Consider the following 18,098-nt stretch of genomic DNA (forward strand, 5'->3'; position numbering starts at 1 on the left):
TCTGCCAACTCGTTGTTTCGAAATAAACCTCAGCTGACTAAAAGCGTACAATGTAACTTGTCCCTGCGGGGCCCCTAGGCTTCATCCTTATATATAATACAGCCCTGCACTCTGTCTAGGTCTAATGGGGAGGAGATGAAGCATGAATGCAGTGAGGGGCAGTAACACTGTGTTATTACGTCACTTTGTGTCTTTCAGGCTTACTATAGCATTGTTTACCTCCCGGCGCTCTTTGATGGTTGTAAATATCAGTTATTTAAAATGCATGATTGAAATGTTTATTTACAAATTTAGTTAAAAAAGAAAGACTTATTTTGCTCACACTTGTAGCCAGTGATCTGGGCTCCGGTGGTGTTTTGGGCACCAAAGCGTTTGTTCTACCGGGGTATAGTGGAGGGGCCACAAGAAATTGATTAAACTGCTGGTACAAATACAAAAATTATTCTGTTCTTTTTTTAAAAAACTACTACTCATGAATTACAAGGAAATTTTTCCCCAGCACATGGAAACATAGCGATATCAGAAGTCGCTTATTTATTAACAGTTTCTTACATAGCGCAGCATATTCCGTTTTACAATTGGAACATTAATAGAACAAAACTGGGTAATAACAGACAGATATATAGGTTGGAAGGCCCTGCTCGCAAGCTTACAATCTATAGGGAAATAGGCATTGATACACAAGGATAGGTGCTATATATTGCATTTTGGTCCGACCAGAATGCAGAGTTTCTTGGTTGGCTGCATGATCCAGTCACACAGGAATGTCGGCCAAATGTCAGGAGGATGTGAGAGAAAGACAAAGGGCTCTATTTACTACAATCCACATTGGTAATGCAGATTGTAGTGTGATATTATCGACTGAATTCACATTGCGAATTCAGGCAATATCAAAGGGATTTACTACAAATCCCTTACAGGGACAGAGCTTGCAAGAAAGCTCTGTCCCTGCGATCCCCGCCACACTCTAGTCACGATATTTTCGCCAAAAAATACCGTGACTAGTGCCCCGCGCATGCGCCAATTGCCGCCGCTGCTACCCCCCTGGCGCTAAGCCCCGCCCCTGACACTAAGCCCCACCCCCAGCCGCCGCTGCTACCCCCCGGCGCTAAGCCCCACCCCCCACGATCGCAGACCCCCCAGCGACCCCCCCTCCCTTAAGTACACTTACCTGCAGTCACCGGTGCTCCGGTGATGTCTTCCATGCCTCCGGTCAGCTGATATCCCATACTGCACTGGGACCCGATCACCTGATGACCGAGCCGCAGTGCACTATGGGAGACTAGCTGACCGGAGGGGAGTCATCACCAGAGCCCCGACCACCGGTCCCTGGAGTCAGTGAATTTTTTTTTTTACTATTTTTTTTTTTTCTGTTTAGACCACACAGCTGATCACTGGGACCGGCTCCGGGCTCTGCTCTGCATTTTAGAGCAGAGTAGGAGCCCGGTAACTGGGGGAGACCCTGGATATCACAGGGCTTTCCCCGGTATTTATTTACAATTTGTTTTTAGTAACTTTGGTCGGATCACATTTCCCATTACAATTATGGGAAATGCGATCTGCTTACTAAAAATAAGTGATACTTAGGGGTTGGAGTAGAATTTTACGAATTCTACTCCAATTGCCCTGTAATAACTACAGGTGATACTAAAATAATGTGAAATGGGTGTGAAAACACAAAACAGCCTGTATCACTTTATTTTAGTAAAAATAATGTTAATAGAGCCTAATGTATAAATAAACGATAATAATAATAATAATAATAATAATAATAATAATAATGTGTGAGGTTATGTGAGGACTGTGAGGGGGGATGTAATTAGACATGGAAGCTATGAAGGTTATGTGGGTGGTTCTGGAATCTGATAAGCTTGCCTTATGAGATGTGTGTCCTGTATAGACGTCCTACTTCTGCCTTCTTGGGCTTTTATACGGTAACAGAACTCCTTATTGATATCTGATTATATTTCACTACAGGGGCGGGCCGCACTATCCTGTACATTGTATTATATGTTGAGTAACACTGAACTGTCATACACTTTGTTTTACTTTCAGTTGAACCTTTTGTAATGATAACGCTACACCAGTCTGGGTCCCCAGAGTGCCGAGCTATTGGTGGGAATCCAGCTGCAAATATCTCCTGGACCCCAGAATCTTACAATGAAATATATAGTAGAAATTACATAGAGAGAAACAGAACCACTACAGTGATCAGCACCTACAGCACAAAAGACATTAACGTGACAGAAGCGACTTGTGTCGTCTCTCACCCAATGTTTACAGATCCTGTAAGAAGATCCATTACGATTCCTGCTGTGGGTATGTACAGTATCTTTTTATTTCATTCCTTGTGTGTCTAAGAGACCTTTAATTCATTAATGCTCAAATTTTACTACAGTACCTGTTATTTACGTTGACATTTTATCATGTTTTACACCTATGAGATAAATAATATTACCTGCATAATATACAGTGCATCCGGAAAGTATTCACAGTGCTTCACTTTTTCCACATTTTGTTATGTTACAGCCTTATTCCAAAATGGAATAAATTACTGTTTTTCCTCAAAATTCTACACACAATACCCTATAATGACAACGTGTAAAAAGTTTTTTATAGATTTTTGCAAATTTCATTTAAAAAAAAACACTAAGAAATCACATGTACATAAGTATTCACAGCCTTTGCTCAATACTTTGTTGATGAACCATAACAGCCTAAAAAAAAATGAATTTATTCCATTTTGGAATAAGGCTGTAACATAACAAAATGTGGAAAAGTGAAGCGTTGTGAATACTTTCCGGATGCACTGTAACGTTTTAATGCTGATTGGCCGGATAGCTCTGGCAAATTTGCCTAAACCACTTGCAGTTTGGGGGTAGTGAAACCTCCATGCATCACCAGCTGTTTGAGCTTTCAACTGTAATTCGCCGGATAGAAAATGCCAACTGTGCCTGAGCCGCTGGGAATGGTGACAGTAGAGGACATTTAGTCAGTGGAGCTGTGTGACAGCTGCCTCTGGCTTCCCTATGGAGAGATGACTGGTGCAGCGTGATGTACCAAGCTCTAGCTCATAGTTGCCTACCTTTAATTCTCTCTTCCCGGGAGAAGCCCGGGTAAGAGAAACAGCAGGGGGCCGACGGGGGTGGGGCTTGATGATTCACGTCATTAAGCCCCGCCCCCTCGCGGTAAAATTGCCGCGATTGGGTACAATTTACATAGGGGGCGGGGCCAAATGCTGTGATTCATGCAGAATCACAGCTTAAGCCCCGCCCCCTTCACGGAGACCCGCGATCGCCGCGGGTATTCTCCTCATTCTGCCCACTTCACTAGTAAGTGGGCAGAATGCGGGAGAAATGCCTACCCTTCCGGGGGTGCGGGGGGTTACCCGAAAAATCGGGAGCCTCCCGCGAAAACCGGGAGGGTAGGCATGTATGCTCTAGCTCCATCTGAGATCATACAGAGGGGTTGATACAATAACTTGCCCCTGCATGCGATAGGGGCAAGCTGTCATTGCAATGGCATTGTAACTGCACCCGAACTCATCAATTCGTAACCCAATCTTGCCCCTTCGTGACCCAATCTCACCCTGGACTAACTTATTTTTTTATGCTAGGCTACGTTGCTGCACACAAAAATGTGTGGATCCAGCGGTACCATAAGTGTGTCATTAGCAGCACTTACTTGCAGACTCAAGATGATCAGGTCTATTTGAATCAACCCCTAGAGAATGAAGAATAATCCAGGTTGCATTGTACTAATACACATATACTGCACACCTGTTAGACAAGTTGTTGAGGCACATAGGGGATCCAGGGAGGTTAGCCTGCCCACACTGGAGTTCATGTTCTTGGATGCTCCAGGAGAATAAGCAACTATGACTAGGGATTATGTAGGTATTTTTGCATTTTATATTTTCTGTTACATCCTGCACACAACTATAACTGCCACAAGGTGGCTCTGTAGCACCACCACAAAGCACAGTAATAGAATCCTCAAGCAAGAGATGTGCAACTTTTGCAAAACCATTCCACTTCCATTCATTTAATGTATATTATGTTGAATATATGATATATTAAATAGTATTCAATATTTTTAATTACCTATATTGTTTCCAGCACTGTTTTTAATATATTGTTACACTAAGACTCAAACACTGGCACAGTACAAAAAAATTGCTCAACTCCACAAACATTGCTATTGAGTCACCTCTGAACTGAACCCTCAGTGATAGGAAATGTATAGAGAAGAAGTAGCAGGCTCCTTAATTAAATCAAACTATAAATTTAGATTTTGTATTATATGTTGGTTTACATTTTAATCGAGCTTGTGCACACAGACATTCGGTAATTCTGGGACAGATAAAGGCTAACGTAGAGTTGATTACTGCATATGGGTGTTTATAGCAGGTTTCACAATAAGATAGATGGAAAGTAAAACAATGCAACAATCTGACCTGTTTGGGAGTGATTGGCTCTATAGGGATCAGTGTTCTCTATGAGTGTGTCTCCCCTCCATTCACTGTACCTACCATAAAGTAGAAGGGAGAAGAAACAGGATAAACTAAAAAAAACCATGGCCAAATTCATGGGAATGAATAAATGAAGCCATAATTAAATAAAATACAACATTATACAGTAATGAAATAAAGTAAAATTAGTTTAGGTTTGGATTTAATTAAAATTTGTGTAATAGTGCAATATATTTCAGATTGGAAAATTCAAGCTAATAATTCAGTGAATGGATTTCAAAAAGGTATTAAATGAGCTTTATTGCATATTTTAATACTTTTTCCAATGCGGGTAAAGATATAAATTTGTTTTTGTGTTTATTGATCTAAGAGCATTTTTTATATATTGTTAAGTGTTCTTCTTTCAGTGGTATTATATGAATGTGGTTAAAAATAACAATTTGTTTTTCATCTACTATCTAATTGAGTAAATAACTCATTGATGAAGCTGCAATTTTGTTATAGCAGCTCTGTATAAAAAAAAAAATATATATTTTTTATTTTCACTATACAAAAAATGCAAACATCATATAAACAAATACTTCCCCCTACTGACATAATCTCGAATCGCACACCATGAGCTTCTGAGCTTTCAGTACATGAAAATGGCTAGAGCTATATCCACAATTTTATTTTGTTGGATGGCATGTGATCATAATTTTTCCACCCCAATGCCAAACTTCCACATTTGACCACAACTGTTACCATTTCTAAATGTAACTATGAACCACTCACATTTTGCCTGAAACATGCTAAAAGCAAGAATCTATGAACACATTTCAATATGTAGTATTACATTTATTTCTACATATTATTTTTCATATTAGTCAATCTTATTTACATTTTGTGTGAGGTGATACATCTTTTGTAATGTATTTATAGTTTATCTTGTCTGGTCTAGCCTAATCATATCTATGTAATTATCCAAATGCACTCTATTATCTTCCAGGAGTATATAATATTTGGTGGGTGTCTGCACCAATCCTTATCCTTGTGCTCGCTATAGGGATAATTATGTTCTACCTAAAAACAAGACTCAGGTAATTTACACAATTTCTATTCAAAATGTCATTAGATTGATATACTTACACATAACATATTTGTTGGCTTCCTATGATTATTTAAATAAAGGCACAATTTGACAGTGGCATAATAAGCAGAAATCTAATCTTAATAATAATAAGAAATTCCTAATAATAAGCAGACATGTAGTCTTAATGACAAGAAGGAATTACTAATAATATAAAGAGAAATCTACTCCTAATAATACACAAAAATGACTAACAATAAGCAGAAACCTAGTCCTAATAATCAGAAATTCTTAGTAATAAGTAGAATAATAACTAAAAATCTAGTCCTAATGGTTAGAAGAAATTCCTAAAAATAAGCAGAAATCTAGGGCCAAATGTAATAGGATGAGAGTTTAGAAAATGTGAGAGAAAACTCTCACATTTTTAAATTCAGCCAATGTAATATAGACACAGAACATGCAAGCTTACATGTTTTTCAGACTGAAAAAACTCTCAAGATTTAAACTCTTATCCAGGTATTTCCTGTTTTGAAAATACAACTCGATCATTGTATTAGTGTGAGAGTTTACTGATAAACTCTCACATTTTCTAAACTCTCGCCCTATTACATTTGGCCCCTAGTCTTAATTATAAGTTGAAATTCCTAATACTAAGTAGAATAAGAAGCAGTAATCTAGTCCTAATAATTTGCAGACATTTTTAAAAATAAGCAGAAATCGAGTACTTGTAATAAGCAGAAAAATAAAAAACAAATTCTAGTCCTAATAATAAGAAGAAATTCCTATTAATAATCAGAAATGTAGTCCTACTAAAAAAGCAGAAATTACTAATAATAAGTAGAATAATACGCATGAATATAGTACTAATATTAATAAGAAATTACTAATAAGCAGAAATCTAGTCCTAATAATATACAGAAATTCCTAATAATAAGTAGAATAATAATTAGGAATCTTGTCCTAATAATAAGCAACAATTCCTAATTATAAGCAGGAATCTAGTACTAACAATAAGCAGAAACTCCTAAAACTAAGCAGAAATCTAATCCTAATAATAAGCAAAAATTCCTAATACTAAGCAGAAATCTATGCCTAATAACATGCAGTCATTCCTAAGAATAAGTAGAATAATAAGCAGCATTCCAGTCCTAATACTAAGCAACAATTCCTAATTATAAGCAGGAATCTAGTACTAACAATAAGCAGAAACTCCTAAAACTAAGCAGAAATCTAGTCCTAATAATATACAGAAATTCCTAATAATAAGTAGAATAATAATTAGGAATCTTGTCCTAATAATAAGCAACAATTCCTAATTATAAGCAGGAATCTAGTACTAACAATAAGCAGAAACTCCTAAAACTAAGCAGAAATCTAATCCTAACAATAAGCAAAAATTCCTAATACTAAGCAGAAATCTATGCCTAATAACATGCAGTCATTCCTAAGAATAAGTAGAATAATAAGCAGCATTCCAGTCCTAATACTAAGCAACAATTCCTAATTATAAGCAGAAATTCCTAATAGTAAGTAGAATAATAAGCAGAAATCAAGTTCTAATAATAAGCAAAATCTATAATAAGTAGAAATTGACTCCTAATAATAAGCAAAAATTCCTAATTCTAAGCAGAAATCCAATTCTAATAATATGTAGAAATTCCTAATAATAGGTAGAATAATAAGCATCAATCTTGTCCTAATAATAATCAGAAATTACTTATAACAAGTAGAATAATAAGCAGAAATTGAATAATAGTAAGTTGAAATTCTTAATAATAACAGTAATCTAGTCTTAATAATAAGTAGAAATTCCTATTAATAATAAGTAGAAATCAAATCCTATAATATGCACAAATTCCTAATATGAAGCAGAAATCTACTGTACTCTTAATATTAATAAGAAATTCCTAATAATAAGCATCAATCTAGTCCAATAAAAAGCAGAAATTCCTAATAATAACCAGAAATGTTTTCCAAATAAAAAGTAGAAATTCCTAATAATAAGCAGAAATCTAGTCCTAATGAAAAGCAGAAATTCCCCCAAAAAACAGAAATCTTCCATTTTGAATGCAGCTGCAAGGCTGATCCTGCTCGTTAAATGTTCATTGACTGCTGATCTTTTCTATCAGTCCCTGACTGTAAGGGGGAGTGAAAAACACTGATCGCGCCACCCCTGGATTTGCACCAAGCTGCGGGGCTCACAGTACCCTCTCCCCTCACTTTATGGCACTGCAAAAAGTTTATTTTCTCCTAAGGGGGCGTGGTCACACCTCCTGAGATTAGGCCATGCCACCCTTCCCCTGGGTCTGAGCCAGCTCTCTACAGCCCTATAGATTGTAAGCTTGCAAGCAAGGCCTTCCTACCTCTATGTCTGTCTCTTATTACCCAGTTTTGTTCTATTAAAGTTGTTTGCTATTGTAAAGTGCAACCGAGTATGCTGCACTATATTAAAAACTGTTACTAATAATAATAATAATAATAATCTTGTCATAATAATAAGCAGAATTTCCTAATAAGCCGAAATTCTTAATAATCAGAAATTGTGTCATAATAATAAGCAGAAATTCCTAATTATGTGCAGAAACCTAGTCCTAATAATATGCATAACTTCCTAATACTAAGCAGAAATCTAGTCCTAATATTTATAAGAAATTTCTAATAATATGCAGAAATATAGTCTTAATAATAAGCATAAATTCCTAATAATGAGTAGAATAAAAAGCAGATCTAGTCCTAATAAAATGCAAAATTTCCTAATAATAATCAGAAATCTAGTTTTAATAATAAGCAGAAATTCTGAAATTAAGTAGAGTATAAAGCAGAAAACTAGCACTATTAAAAAGCAGAGATTCCTAATAATAAGCAGAAATCTAGTCCTAATAAAAAGCAGTAATTTATAATATTAAGCAGAAATCTCATTTCCGTAAAAGTTTTGGTGAAAACTACTTATAAATTGAATAATAAGCAGAAAGCTAGTCTTAATAATTAGCAGAAATTCCTAATAATAATATTAATCAGAAATCTAGTCCTAATATTATGAAGAAATTCCTAATAATAAGTATAAATCTAATCCAATAATAAACTGAAATTCATAATAATAAGCAGAAATCTAGTCCAAATAAAAAGCAGAAATTCCCAATAATAAGCAGAAATATTGACTTGATAATAAGCAGAAATTCCTAATAATAAGCAGAAATCTTGACCTAATACTAAGCAGAAAATTCCCTATAATAAGCAGAAATCTCATCTCCCTAAAATGTTTCCTTACGGATGGCCCACCAGTTGATATTCAACCACAGGGTATTTTCTCAGGGACACTTGTTATGACAGAGAAATGTAAAAGCCACTGAAAGATACATACTTATTTAATTCTTAATGCACATATCTACATTACAGAGGTTGGCAAACGTCTTAATGAACAAAAAATTATTATTTAAATTAATTTAATAAAGTTCTGTTCAAAAGTAATTTAAAGCACCACTAAAGCTACATTACAATATATTTTTATATTGAGGAATTGTTATTAATATTTACAGATATGTTTGAGATACAGGAGGAGATGTATTAATTATAAGAGACATCCTGTATCACCACTTATCACAGAGGTACAGGCACTGTATGAATAATAGATTCACCAGAGAGGTATTACTATAAGTCACCAAGCTGCATTATTGTACATTCAGTTAGGCACTGCAGATGAAATCTCAGATTTTTCCTTGAAATACCATTATTTACATATTGAGGAGCGGGATTGATCCCTTTATTTGGTGTAAAAAAAATGCAAAAATATTGGGTTATCACTGCTTGATACATTTGGCGCACAGTTGTTATTATGGGGTTAAAACTGTGTCTGTATTTCCATGCATATCAGACTTTGTAACCCTAATAAAAAAACTGTAAGGTATGGCTTATCTTATAATAATATGATAATATGTCTAATACAAAATAGGAAAGGACAAAGGACAGAAATGTGTATTTAGCTAGCTGTTAAGGGGCTTATCTGTAGTTAGACTCCGTTAGATACGGATGGTACATACAAAGAAAAGACACACATGCATATACACAAAATGCTTACTTACATGTATACATTGAGTCTGGTGCATCTCAAGATGTGTCCAGCTCCACACTAGTAGTATTTGCAGCCAATGTATGTCAGATATATACATACAAAAACAGATAGTCACCCAAGTGCAATTCATTGCGTTTGGGTGACTATCTGTTTTTGTATGTATATAAATTCATTGCGCTTGGGTGACTATCTGTTTTTATATGTATATATCTTTTTTGGTATTTTTAGGGAGTACCTACTGACACCCTGAAGCTGCACCTTTTGGAGCGCGGGTTTTATTCCTTTTATTGTATTCAATGTATGTCAGATGTAGAGATGTGACTTGACAGTGTTAGTATTAAATGTTAAAGTTGCATTACCCTGTTTGTATTGAGTATTGTAATTGTCATATACATAATAGAGAATCTCGATGATTATTAATAAATGCTAAAGAAGCATTTTTCTATATAAATTTAATTAAATTCCAAAACTTCCACATCTCTCTGTTCTCCTTTAGGGATCAAATAGAAGTTTTATTTTAGTAGTCCAAATGGAAATGTCAAGTAATTGGTAATATTCTTTATTCATAAGCAAAACAGGAGGTAACATTGCCCAAATACACAACTGTAAGTTGTAAAATATGCAAAACTTTATGTAATCTTAAAAGAAAGTAAAGAATAAAGTGCTTGTTGGAGACTTCCCCCCAAAATGTGCTTTCTGCACCTCTTATATAGTTTCAACAATTTTGCGCTGCAAAACGATATTGGTTTAAATTTACTATGCTGCGCTTTTCAAAGCCACCATGTATTCGGGGGTTTCGCCTCCTGAGTTTAAAGGGACATTTATATTAAATACAAACCCAGGCCCGTTTTATATTGAATATAATTGCCCCTTTAACTACACGAGTCTGATCTGTATTCGGTCAGAAGGTGATGGTACCATACATTCTTGACTCCTGGAGAGAATACCATCTTGGTCTGCAAAACCACATGATTTCCTGTAAACCAGCAACCTTAGAATCATGATATCACAAAACAGCATTTGTGACGCAGGTTTTCACATATGTACAGTAGTAAATAATCTTAATGATATATATACTCATATTTTCTATTCAGCAAACCTTGTCTCGGTAAGGAAAAGGATGACACTGAAGACACACAAGAAAATCCCAATGTGGTAAGAACCAATAGGATGTTACTGACATTTTTTCTAAAACTTGCATTTTTAAATTAGTTCCAAATAGCTGGCATCCAATCAGGTTATGTGAGTTTGAATCATTTTACTGATTACATCACACCCCCAACCTAAACCTTCAATCGTCTGATGGGTGTCCCATGTACACATCATATAATTACAACATACATAGTAAACAATAATATAAATAAAGACTTGGAAACATGGATTTTTGTCAGAATAAATTTGTTAGCTATTTATTTAAAACATGTAACAAATATTTAATTAAATGTAAATACGAGAAAGTATGGAGGCAAGAAAGGACAACAAGAATCAGCCCTCTTCAACAAGGCTCTACACAACCAAATGACATGATTGCTGGCAAATACCCCCAATGGTGCACACAAACCAAAAGATCAACAACTGACAATAGGTATCCACTCAGCCTTCTAACATGACTAGGGTGATGATGTAGCCCCTCGTCAGGGTGGTCCAGTAAAAGTCAATGAAGGTAAGTGCACCCAAAGACTATAATAACTTAACAACTCAACCAAATTTTCACCCGAATTGACATTTTTTCCTGCCACAAAAACACAAAATCCCCACCAAAACAAGACCTGGGGAGGGAGGGCGGGAAGACACAGCCCTAAAACACACACCCCTAACAACATTAGAACCAATTAATAACATGGTGCCCCTCTAGCCAGTCCCCAGACTTGAGGTGTAACCCGCACTATTCTTATTCCATCACTATGTTTCTCTTAGAGAAAAGGAGATAAGAAGACTGCATGATTTCCTCAGTCGGTGATGTTGTGAGACACTGCACCAATCAGATTAGTATAAATTCACATGTGGTCTGTACAGTACACTATAAGGGCAAGTGGTCAATGGTGTCATCATTATTGTATCATTCAAAATAATAACTGTATTCTATAAGTAATTGTGGGCAGCAGAATACTCCTTACATTTTAGCATAAACAAATAAAGGGGGATATAAGACTGAGATGTAAACAGTTTTTATGAGCAAATCCTGACCTAAACTACATAATACACAGGGGGAGAAGGGGGGATAATTTGGGAAACTCTGTTATTTCCTTTCGGTAACTGAGAACAAGAGACAGTATACACTGTACATCTGTAACAATTAACATGATACAAAACGTATACTAAATGGATGAGGGAACAGGATAAAATACCTATTCTTAGTGCACTAGGAGCCTACACTAGATTAGCGGAATCAGAAATAAGTAACAGGCTCAGAGAGGCAACAAGAATGAAAGGATGTATACTGGTGATGAGATATATGGGATTTACTGTGGCATTGGGATAACTTGTTTTGTTTTTTTAAACCACAATCTATTTTCTTTATCACCGTACAATCTATATTAATTTATGCAGATTTTGCTGGACATTGACAGGAATCGGTATGTAATACCGACAGACGGCATCCAGGCGGTCAGAATGCCGATACACTTGGTGGTCGGTATGCTCACCTTAACCCCTCTGCCTACCATAACCCTAACCCTCCCTCCCTGGTGCCTGAACCTAACCTTCCCCCCCAAGTGCCTAAACCTAACCTACCCCTCCCCACACCCTAACCCTAACACTCCCCCTAGTGCCTAACCCTAACCCCTAAACCTAACCATCCCCCCCACCCCGCTACCTACCTTTGGTATCCCGGCAATCGGGATGCCAGTGTCGGGATTCTGACCGGAATCGGTATTCTCGCGCCGGTAAGTTAAACGTCGGCATCCAGACCGCAGAGATGCCAAACGCATGCCCATTGACATTATTGCAGATACAACCTTTTTTTGTTTTTAAAAAACCCTTTATTTAATGAAATCAAAAATCACAAACTGAAAGTGAATTTTATTATGAAAGTAGCTCTTTTTGCTCTTTTTGCTCTGTCTAATATTTAGAGACTACCTATGTTACCACCCCAAATATACATACTCATGCTCTGATAATATCATTTGAAAAAGTCCATCTAATTGAGGGTTTAACAAGTTAATTAGAATAACATTAATCAATATCTAGTGCGATCAACAAATCTGTAATCCTTGCACATAAATTGTACTTAAGATGTCTCTGACTATATTTGCTTATTGGCCCTTCACACTTTGACTTGTTTCTTTCTAAGGCCCCATTGCAAGAGACGGGGTCAAAAACACTAGAGAGAAAAAATAAACAAGCACTGGACTATATAAATCTGTATTTACAAATCTATCAGTGTCTGCCAATCCTGTAAATACTGTAATAACATTTTCTTTATCAAATATTATCGTATTTGTTGACTACCAGGATAGTCCCACTAAACTCTCAAAAGCTTCAGATATTACACATAGAGAAGGCAGGAAGAGGTTTGTGAGATTGTGGATCAGAGTTGGGTCTTATATGTTTCACTATGTTTCATCTTGTGGGCTTGATCCAATTGGGAGCAAATAACTTGCTGCATGAGTGAGTGCAGCACTATGCCGCACTTATATGCCGCACTTACAGCAGCGCCGGACTTGTATATGTTTGTTTGCAGGTTGTTTGTTTAAGCAGAAATATGTGAGTCCGAGTTGAGATTGGCCTGAGAGGGGGGCAGATTGTACACCGGTACAAGGGCAACACACCCTATTTGCACCTAATTAGATCAAGCCCTTAGCGTTCATATATTTTCTCTCTTGGTGATTTTTATACGATATACTTTTAGTGTTCATTCAGTATACACTAAGCAGAAGAATATGAATCCCCTATTTTTATATACAAGTTCAGAAAATTCAAAAAGAGACAATTTAGTAATTATATTGAGTAACATCTATTTATTATATAGACTAATATATAGTTTATATATTGTTTTAGAGCAAAGTATTAAACATGAAGAACATAAACAATAGTAGAGAGAGTGGAAAATAAATATATATGTGATTAAAACAACACTGCGCAGTCCTGTATGATCTAAGTGTGTGTTGTTACAGTGTGTCAGGTAGTTGATACTGTTTCTCATTGCATCTTTCTTAAGTGCCACAATTGTTCCAATTCTTTGTGATACAGACAGAACAGTACCTGCCATGTGGTTAGATTACTGGTGGCATTTTATAAACATATTCTTACTGCTGATATACTGTGGAAGGACTCATGCAGGTGCTTATATTACTAAGTGTTGTGATTATACTGTAAATGAGTCCCCATAAGGTTGATCCCACATATTATTTAATGAAATATAAATTTTCTATAGAAAACACAGAAGTATGCATTGTGTCCTCTATAATAAGAGGTCGTAACTGTCGGGTTGTTAATAATATTGATCCTTGTTGCTTATAGAGAAATTACTGATCGGTGTATATTATAGGATGCATTTTTAGCCACACAGTATTTGTTATATCTTAGTGTTTTTTAAATGCATGATTAAGTTCCCATAGGACCAATTTATACAGTACCATGGTAAGCTACAGTCTTCTGATGATTAGTAGTAAGCTGTCACTGTCCCTGTTATGCCATCACAGCATTGTGCAATTATCTTATTATTGCACAGAGCACATAGACTGCTCAAGATGGGGCTAATTTCTTGGCTCCACAGGCTAATGGGGGGGAGTTTTGTGCTCTGGCTTTCTGAGCTTTCACAATCTGCCACCTCCCCTCACCTTTCTTTCAGTTTCTCCTTGTCTAACTAATCCTGCATTCCCAGCATCAGTAGAGCACTTTAGCGTACAGATCTGCCCATTCGGGTTTCTTTGACTTTAGTCAGTATATCCTGTAGCTGGCAGACCCTCTAAAGATCCCTCTTTCCCTATTTGGGCACACCTATATGATGTGTTTTTCTTACTTAATTAAAATCTAATTGTTGATAGTGTATTGATGAAAGGGTAAGTGTGTTTCCTATCATTTACAACAATGTTTCAATCTTGATAAGGCATAGGAACTCAAAGTGTTTTTTCAAAGCTAAATCCCACTGCTGCCACCAAAATGGCAAATATAGTGGAGGGTCATATTATCAATGAAACAAAATATAAAAAGACCTGGCTCTGATCGTAACATTAATAAAAAATATATATATGTATAAAACATCTGTTGATCCAGCAGCTATCAGTCAGGGGATACTCAGCCCTTAGATATAGCAGATATACGAAAAATAATGAAGTGCTAGATAACAGTCACTGTGTTGCTGGTTAATTGTACAGCAATAATACGAAGTATTTAGATACTTATTGTTATATACACTAGATAATGGATAATTACCTCCTCTTGCTCACATTCCTGGCCAGGTAATGCAAATTTGGGGCTGAATATTGTGGTAACTTGCCTTTAGTCCCATCAACCAATTTAAGCAAAGATACAGCAGCAGTGTGGTTACCTCTTGGCTGTGTTCTAATGCAGCAGCTGTAACCCGCACTGAGCATGCCTGAACTGGCAAATGCCGGTATATGACATGGAAGGCCAGCAATTGTGAATTACACCTTCTGAGGTAGCTGCTGAAAGTTATATGAGTTGGGGAAAAGCGTCAAGGTATTTTTTCCTTGACAACAGCTGGAACCACTTGCTTTGTCCAAGGACTTCATCTGCAGACTTGTGACACCTGTTATCCATCAGATGCTGCGTTTGTTGTTTTTCGTATTGGTCCTATTATCAGGAGCTGAGCTGAGCTCTTCCTTAGAATAAACTCCTACCAGGAAATAAATGCTCAGTATCTACAGTTAAGATATAATAACTCATGAATATTGAGGAAGTAATTGTTATAGTGGAAATGACACACAGTGCTTTTGCCAAATGTTTCCTATGCTGGTGAGTAAGTCTGTATTTGTACAATAGGGGGAGTTTGGATACTGTGATTAAAGTCCTATTCATTCGGCCATTTTTGATGCTGCTAGACTCCAACAGGTAAAAGGTCACGAAACCTCCTTTGCTTTAGGCAGGCTGACCCCAGTTACTAGTACTGCTGCCACCTACTGTAACAGCCAAAATATATGTGTGTGGTAATGGAAGAATAACACATTCTTAGTCCTGCTGGATAATTATAGTATCTCAGTCTCCGCTCACCATAAAAACTCCTTTGAGCCCATCCTTACATACTACCATCATACTGCCACACATTTGCCTAAAGACATACATGCAATTGTATCATCACACTTAGACTACTGCAATGACCTCTACCTGGGTTTCTCAGCAAAATAATTGTATCGTTTGCAGCTGATAGAAATGCTGCTGCCAGGCTGTTATCTAACCAGCCCCATTCCAGCCACATAACACCCATTCTCTACTCCCTCCACTGGCTGTCTGTAAGATGGAGAATCTATTTCAAGATTGGCTTACTAGCTCTCAAAGCCCTACATGACCAGGGTCCAAGGTACCTGAAGCAGCTTCTGACTCCTTACTGCCACACTCCCTTACTGCCATCTGTAGATGTAGGACCTATAATTTCCCTGAATTCATCGGGGGGTAAAAATTGTACCTTTGCAGCTCTATGGAACTTGCTTCCCTGCACATTTTAAGAGGCATCCACTCTAGAATCCATCAAAAACAGACTCAAGACTCACCTGTTTACTCACGCATTTCACCAGTCATGTCCACATAACATAGAAAACAAAGGGGTTAATAAAAATACTATTTGGGTATAGATAACACTTTTTACCCAGTGAGAACTATATAACCAGTCAGGCTTAAATATTGTTACATATTAGTCCAATTTTCCGCAGTCACTAAGAACCTTATGTTTATTACAGGTATTATATTACATAGCAAAATTGCAGATTGTATTAGAAATATGTTTACTATTGTCTGTATGCTGTTTGTAATTAAAGTATCCTCCTGCATCTATTTTTATATTATAATTAGCCAGTCAGTCCTGTAGTGCCTTTAACATACATTTGAGGAATTAGGGATGTGTGGACCAAACTCCCCTATTTACAATATAAATAGTGATATGTAGACTTCCTTGACAGCAAAATAATGCTGACGGCACATTCTTTAGTAAAGGGGACATGTACAGGAAGAATCTGGCTGCCAGTCCGGCACTGCAATGTAGCCCTAGCTTAGCAGTCCAGATATTCTGGAAAAAAGAGTTGCCCTCAGTTTAAATTATTTTTGACTAAGATTGTGTCATTCTGTCCTTATAGTCCTAGTCACAGAGAATAGCCAGCAAACTGGAAATGTGTACAAGGCAATTTAGCTCTGTAAATTTCGGCACAGTCATGTGGATTGTGGGTGTGGCTTGTACTGAGGGCGTCTCCTAATTTGTTACAATGTTTAAATTTGGAATGCTGGTTGGTGATTTGCATGAATCTATCTTTATAATATGTTAATGACTGCCGTGAATATATATAATATATATTTGATTTTATTGACAGATTATAGAAGAGGTAGAGCCGTACGCAAGTTTCACTCAAAAAGTGAATACAATTTATAATTCTACAAATGAACTCTCCGATGAGAAAAACTGGACATCAGACAACAGGATCCAGAAGAACTACCTCTGAGGTCCTCACGTAATGTGTCACCTGTACATAATGTTATAAAATATATAAATTATTTGTTTAGTTTAATGTTATTGTATACTGTACATACAGTATATACAGTATATAGTAATACGCTCAGCATACTGTAGTAATAATTTAGTTATTATAAATAAAATGACAAATATATATATTATATATACAGTATACACTATACATACACACACACATATATATATATATATATATATATATTATATTTATTTGTGCCCAATCTATACTAATATGTTTTATGAACCATGGATCATTTGCTAAAGTTCTAAGGTTTCTGAAATGTAACAACAGTGTACAATATTCACAATCAATCCATATGATGTAATGTAACAGAGGAATTGCATGGTTGCACAACAAATGAATCAGCCAATTGCTCTGGTGGATGAAAAGTGAAATAAATAATGCAATACCTACAAGAAACATATGGAAAGAACAGTAAGAAGTTGGAGTGTAAATGAAATGGCGAAACCTTCAGTACAGTAATTACACAGAGAGGTGCTGCTCGGTGGGAAGGTGCAACACTGAACCGACTTGTGATTCAGGAGTTGCAAACACTGTCCTCCTGGACAAGATTTTATTGCTCGGAACTTTCAATAAAGCTTGAAAGGCTCTTGACTGTGGATGTGAGTGTCGTGTTTTTTCCTATTTATATAATGTATCAAATGTTTTTTCCAAAACCACACAAACATATCAGGCTCATTTAGATGTCCAACAAGGTCTGTTGTAGTGAATGTGTAAGGGGATGGGGGGGGGGGGGCTATGGAACCCCTGACTACTACTTGCGTACTGTACATGATACAGGTTGGATCAATCTTGTAAAATGCAAATAAAAGTTTTATAAAAACACTT

General features: G+C 36.5%; 1 protein-coding gene across 1 annotated transcript in view; it reads left to right on the plus strand.

The window, feature by feature from the left end:
- The window catches only part of LOC148442975 (cell surface glycoprotein CD200 receptor 1-B-like), a 53,381-nt gene extending 36,055 nt beyond the window's left edge, over positions 1-17,326 (plus strand). The window contains exons 3-6 of the mRNA XM_088463438.1: positions 2,056-2,319; positions 5,460-5,550; positions 10,704-10,764; positions 17,091-17,326. Of these exons, the coding sequence (XP_088319564.1) occupies positions 2,056-2,319; positions 5,460-5,550; positions 10,704-10,764; positions 17,091-17,219 (545 nt within the window). The 3' untranslated portion in view covers positions 17,220-17,326. The remainder of the gene's footprint in view (positions 1-2,055; positions 2,320-5,459; positions 5,551-10,703; positions 10,765-17,090) is intronic.
- The last annotated feature ends 772 nt before the right edge of the window (positions 17,327-18,098 follow it).

Source organism: Taudactylus pleione, unplaced genomic scaffold (genome assembly GCF_031769625.1).
Source record: "Taudactylus pleione unplaced genomic scaffold, aTauple2 ptg001374l, whole genome shotgun sequence".
Lineage (NCBI taxonomy): Eukaryota > Metazoa > Chordata > Amphibia > Anura > Myobatrachidae > Taudactylus > Taudactylus pleione.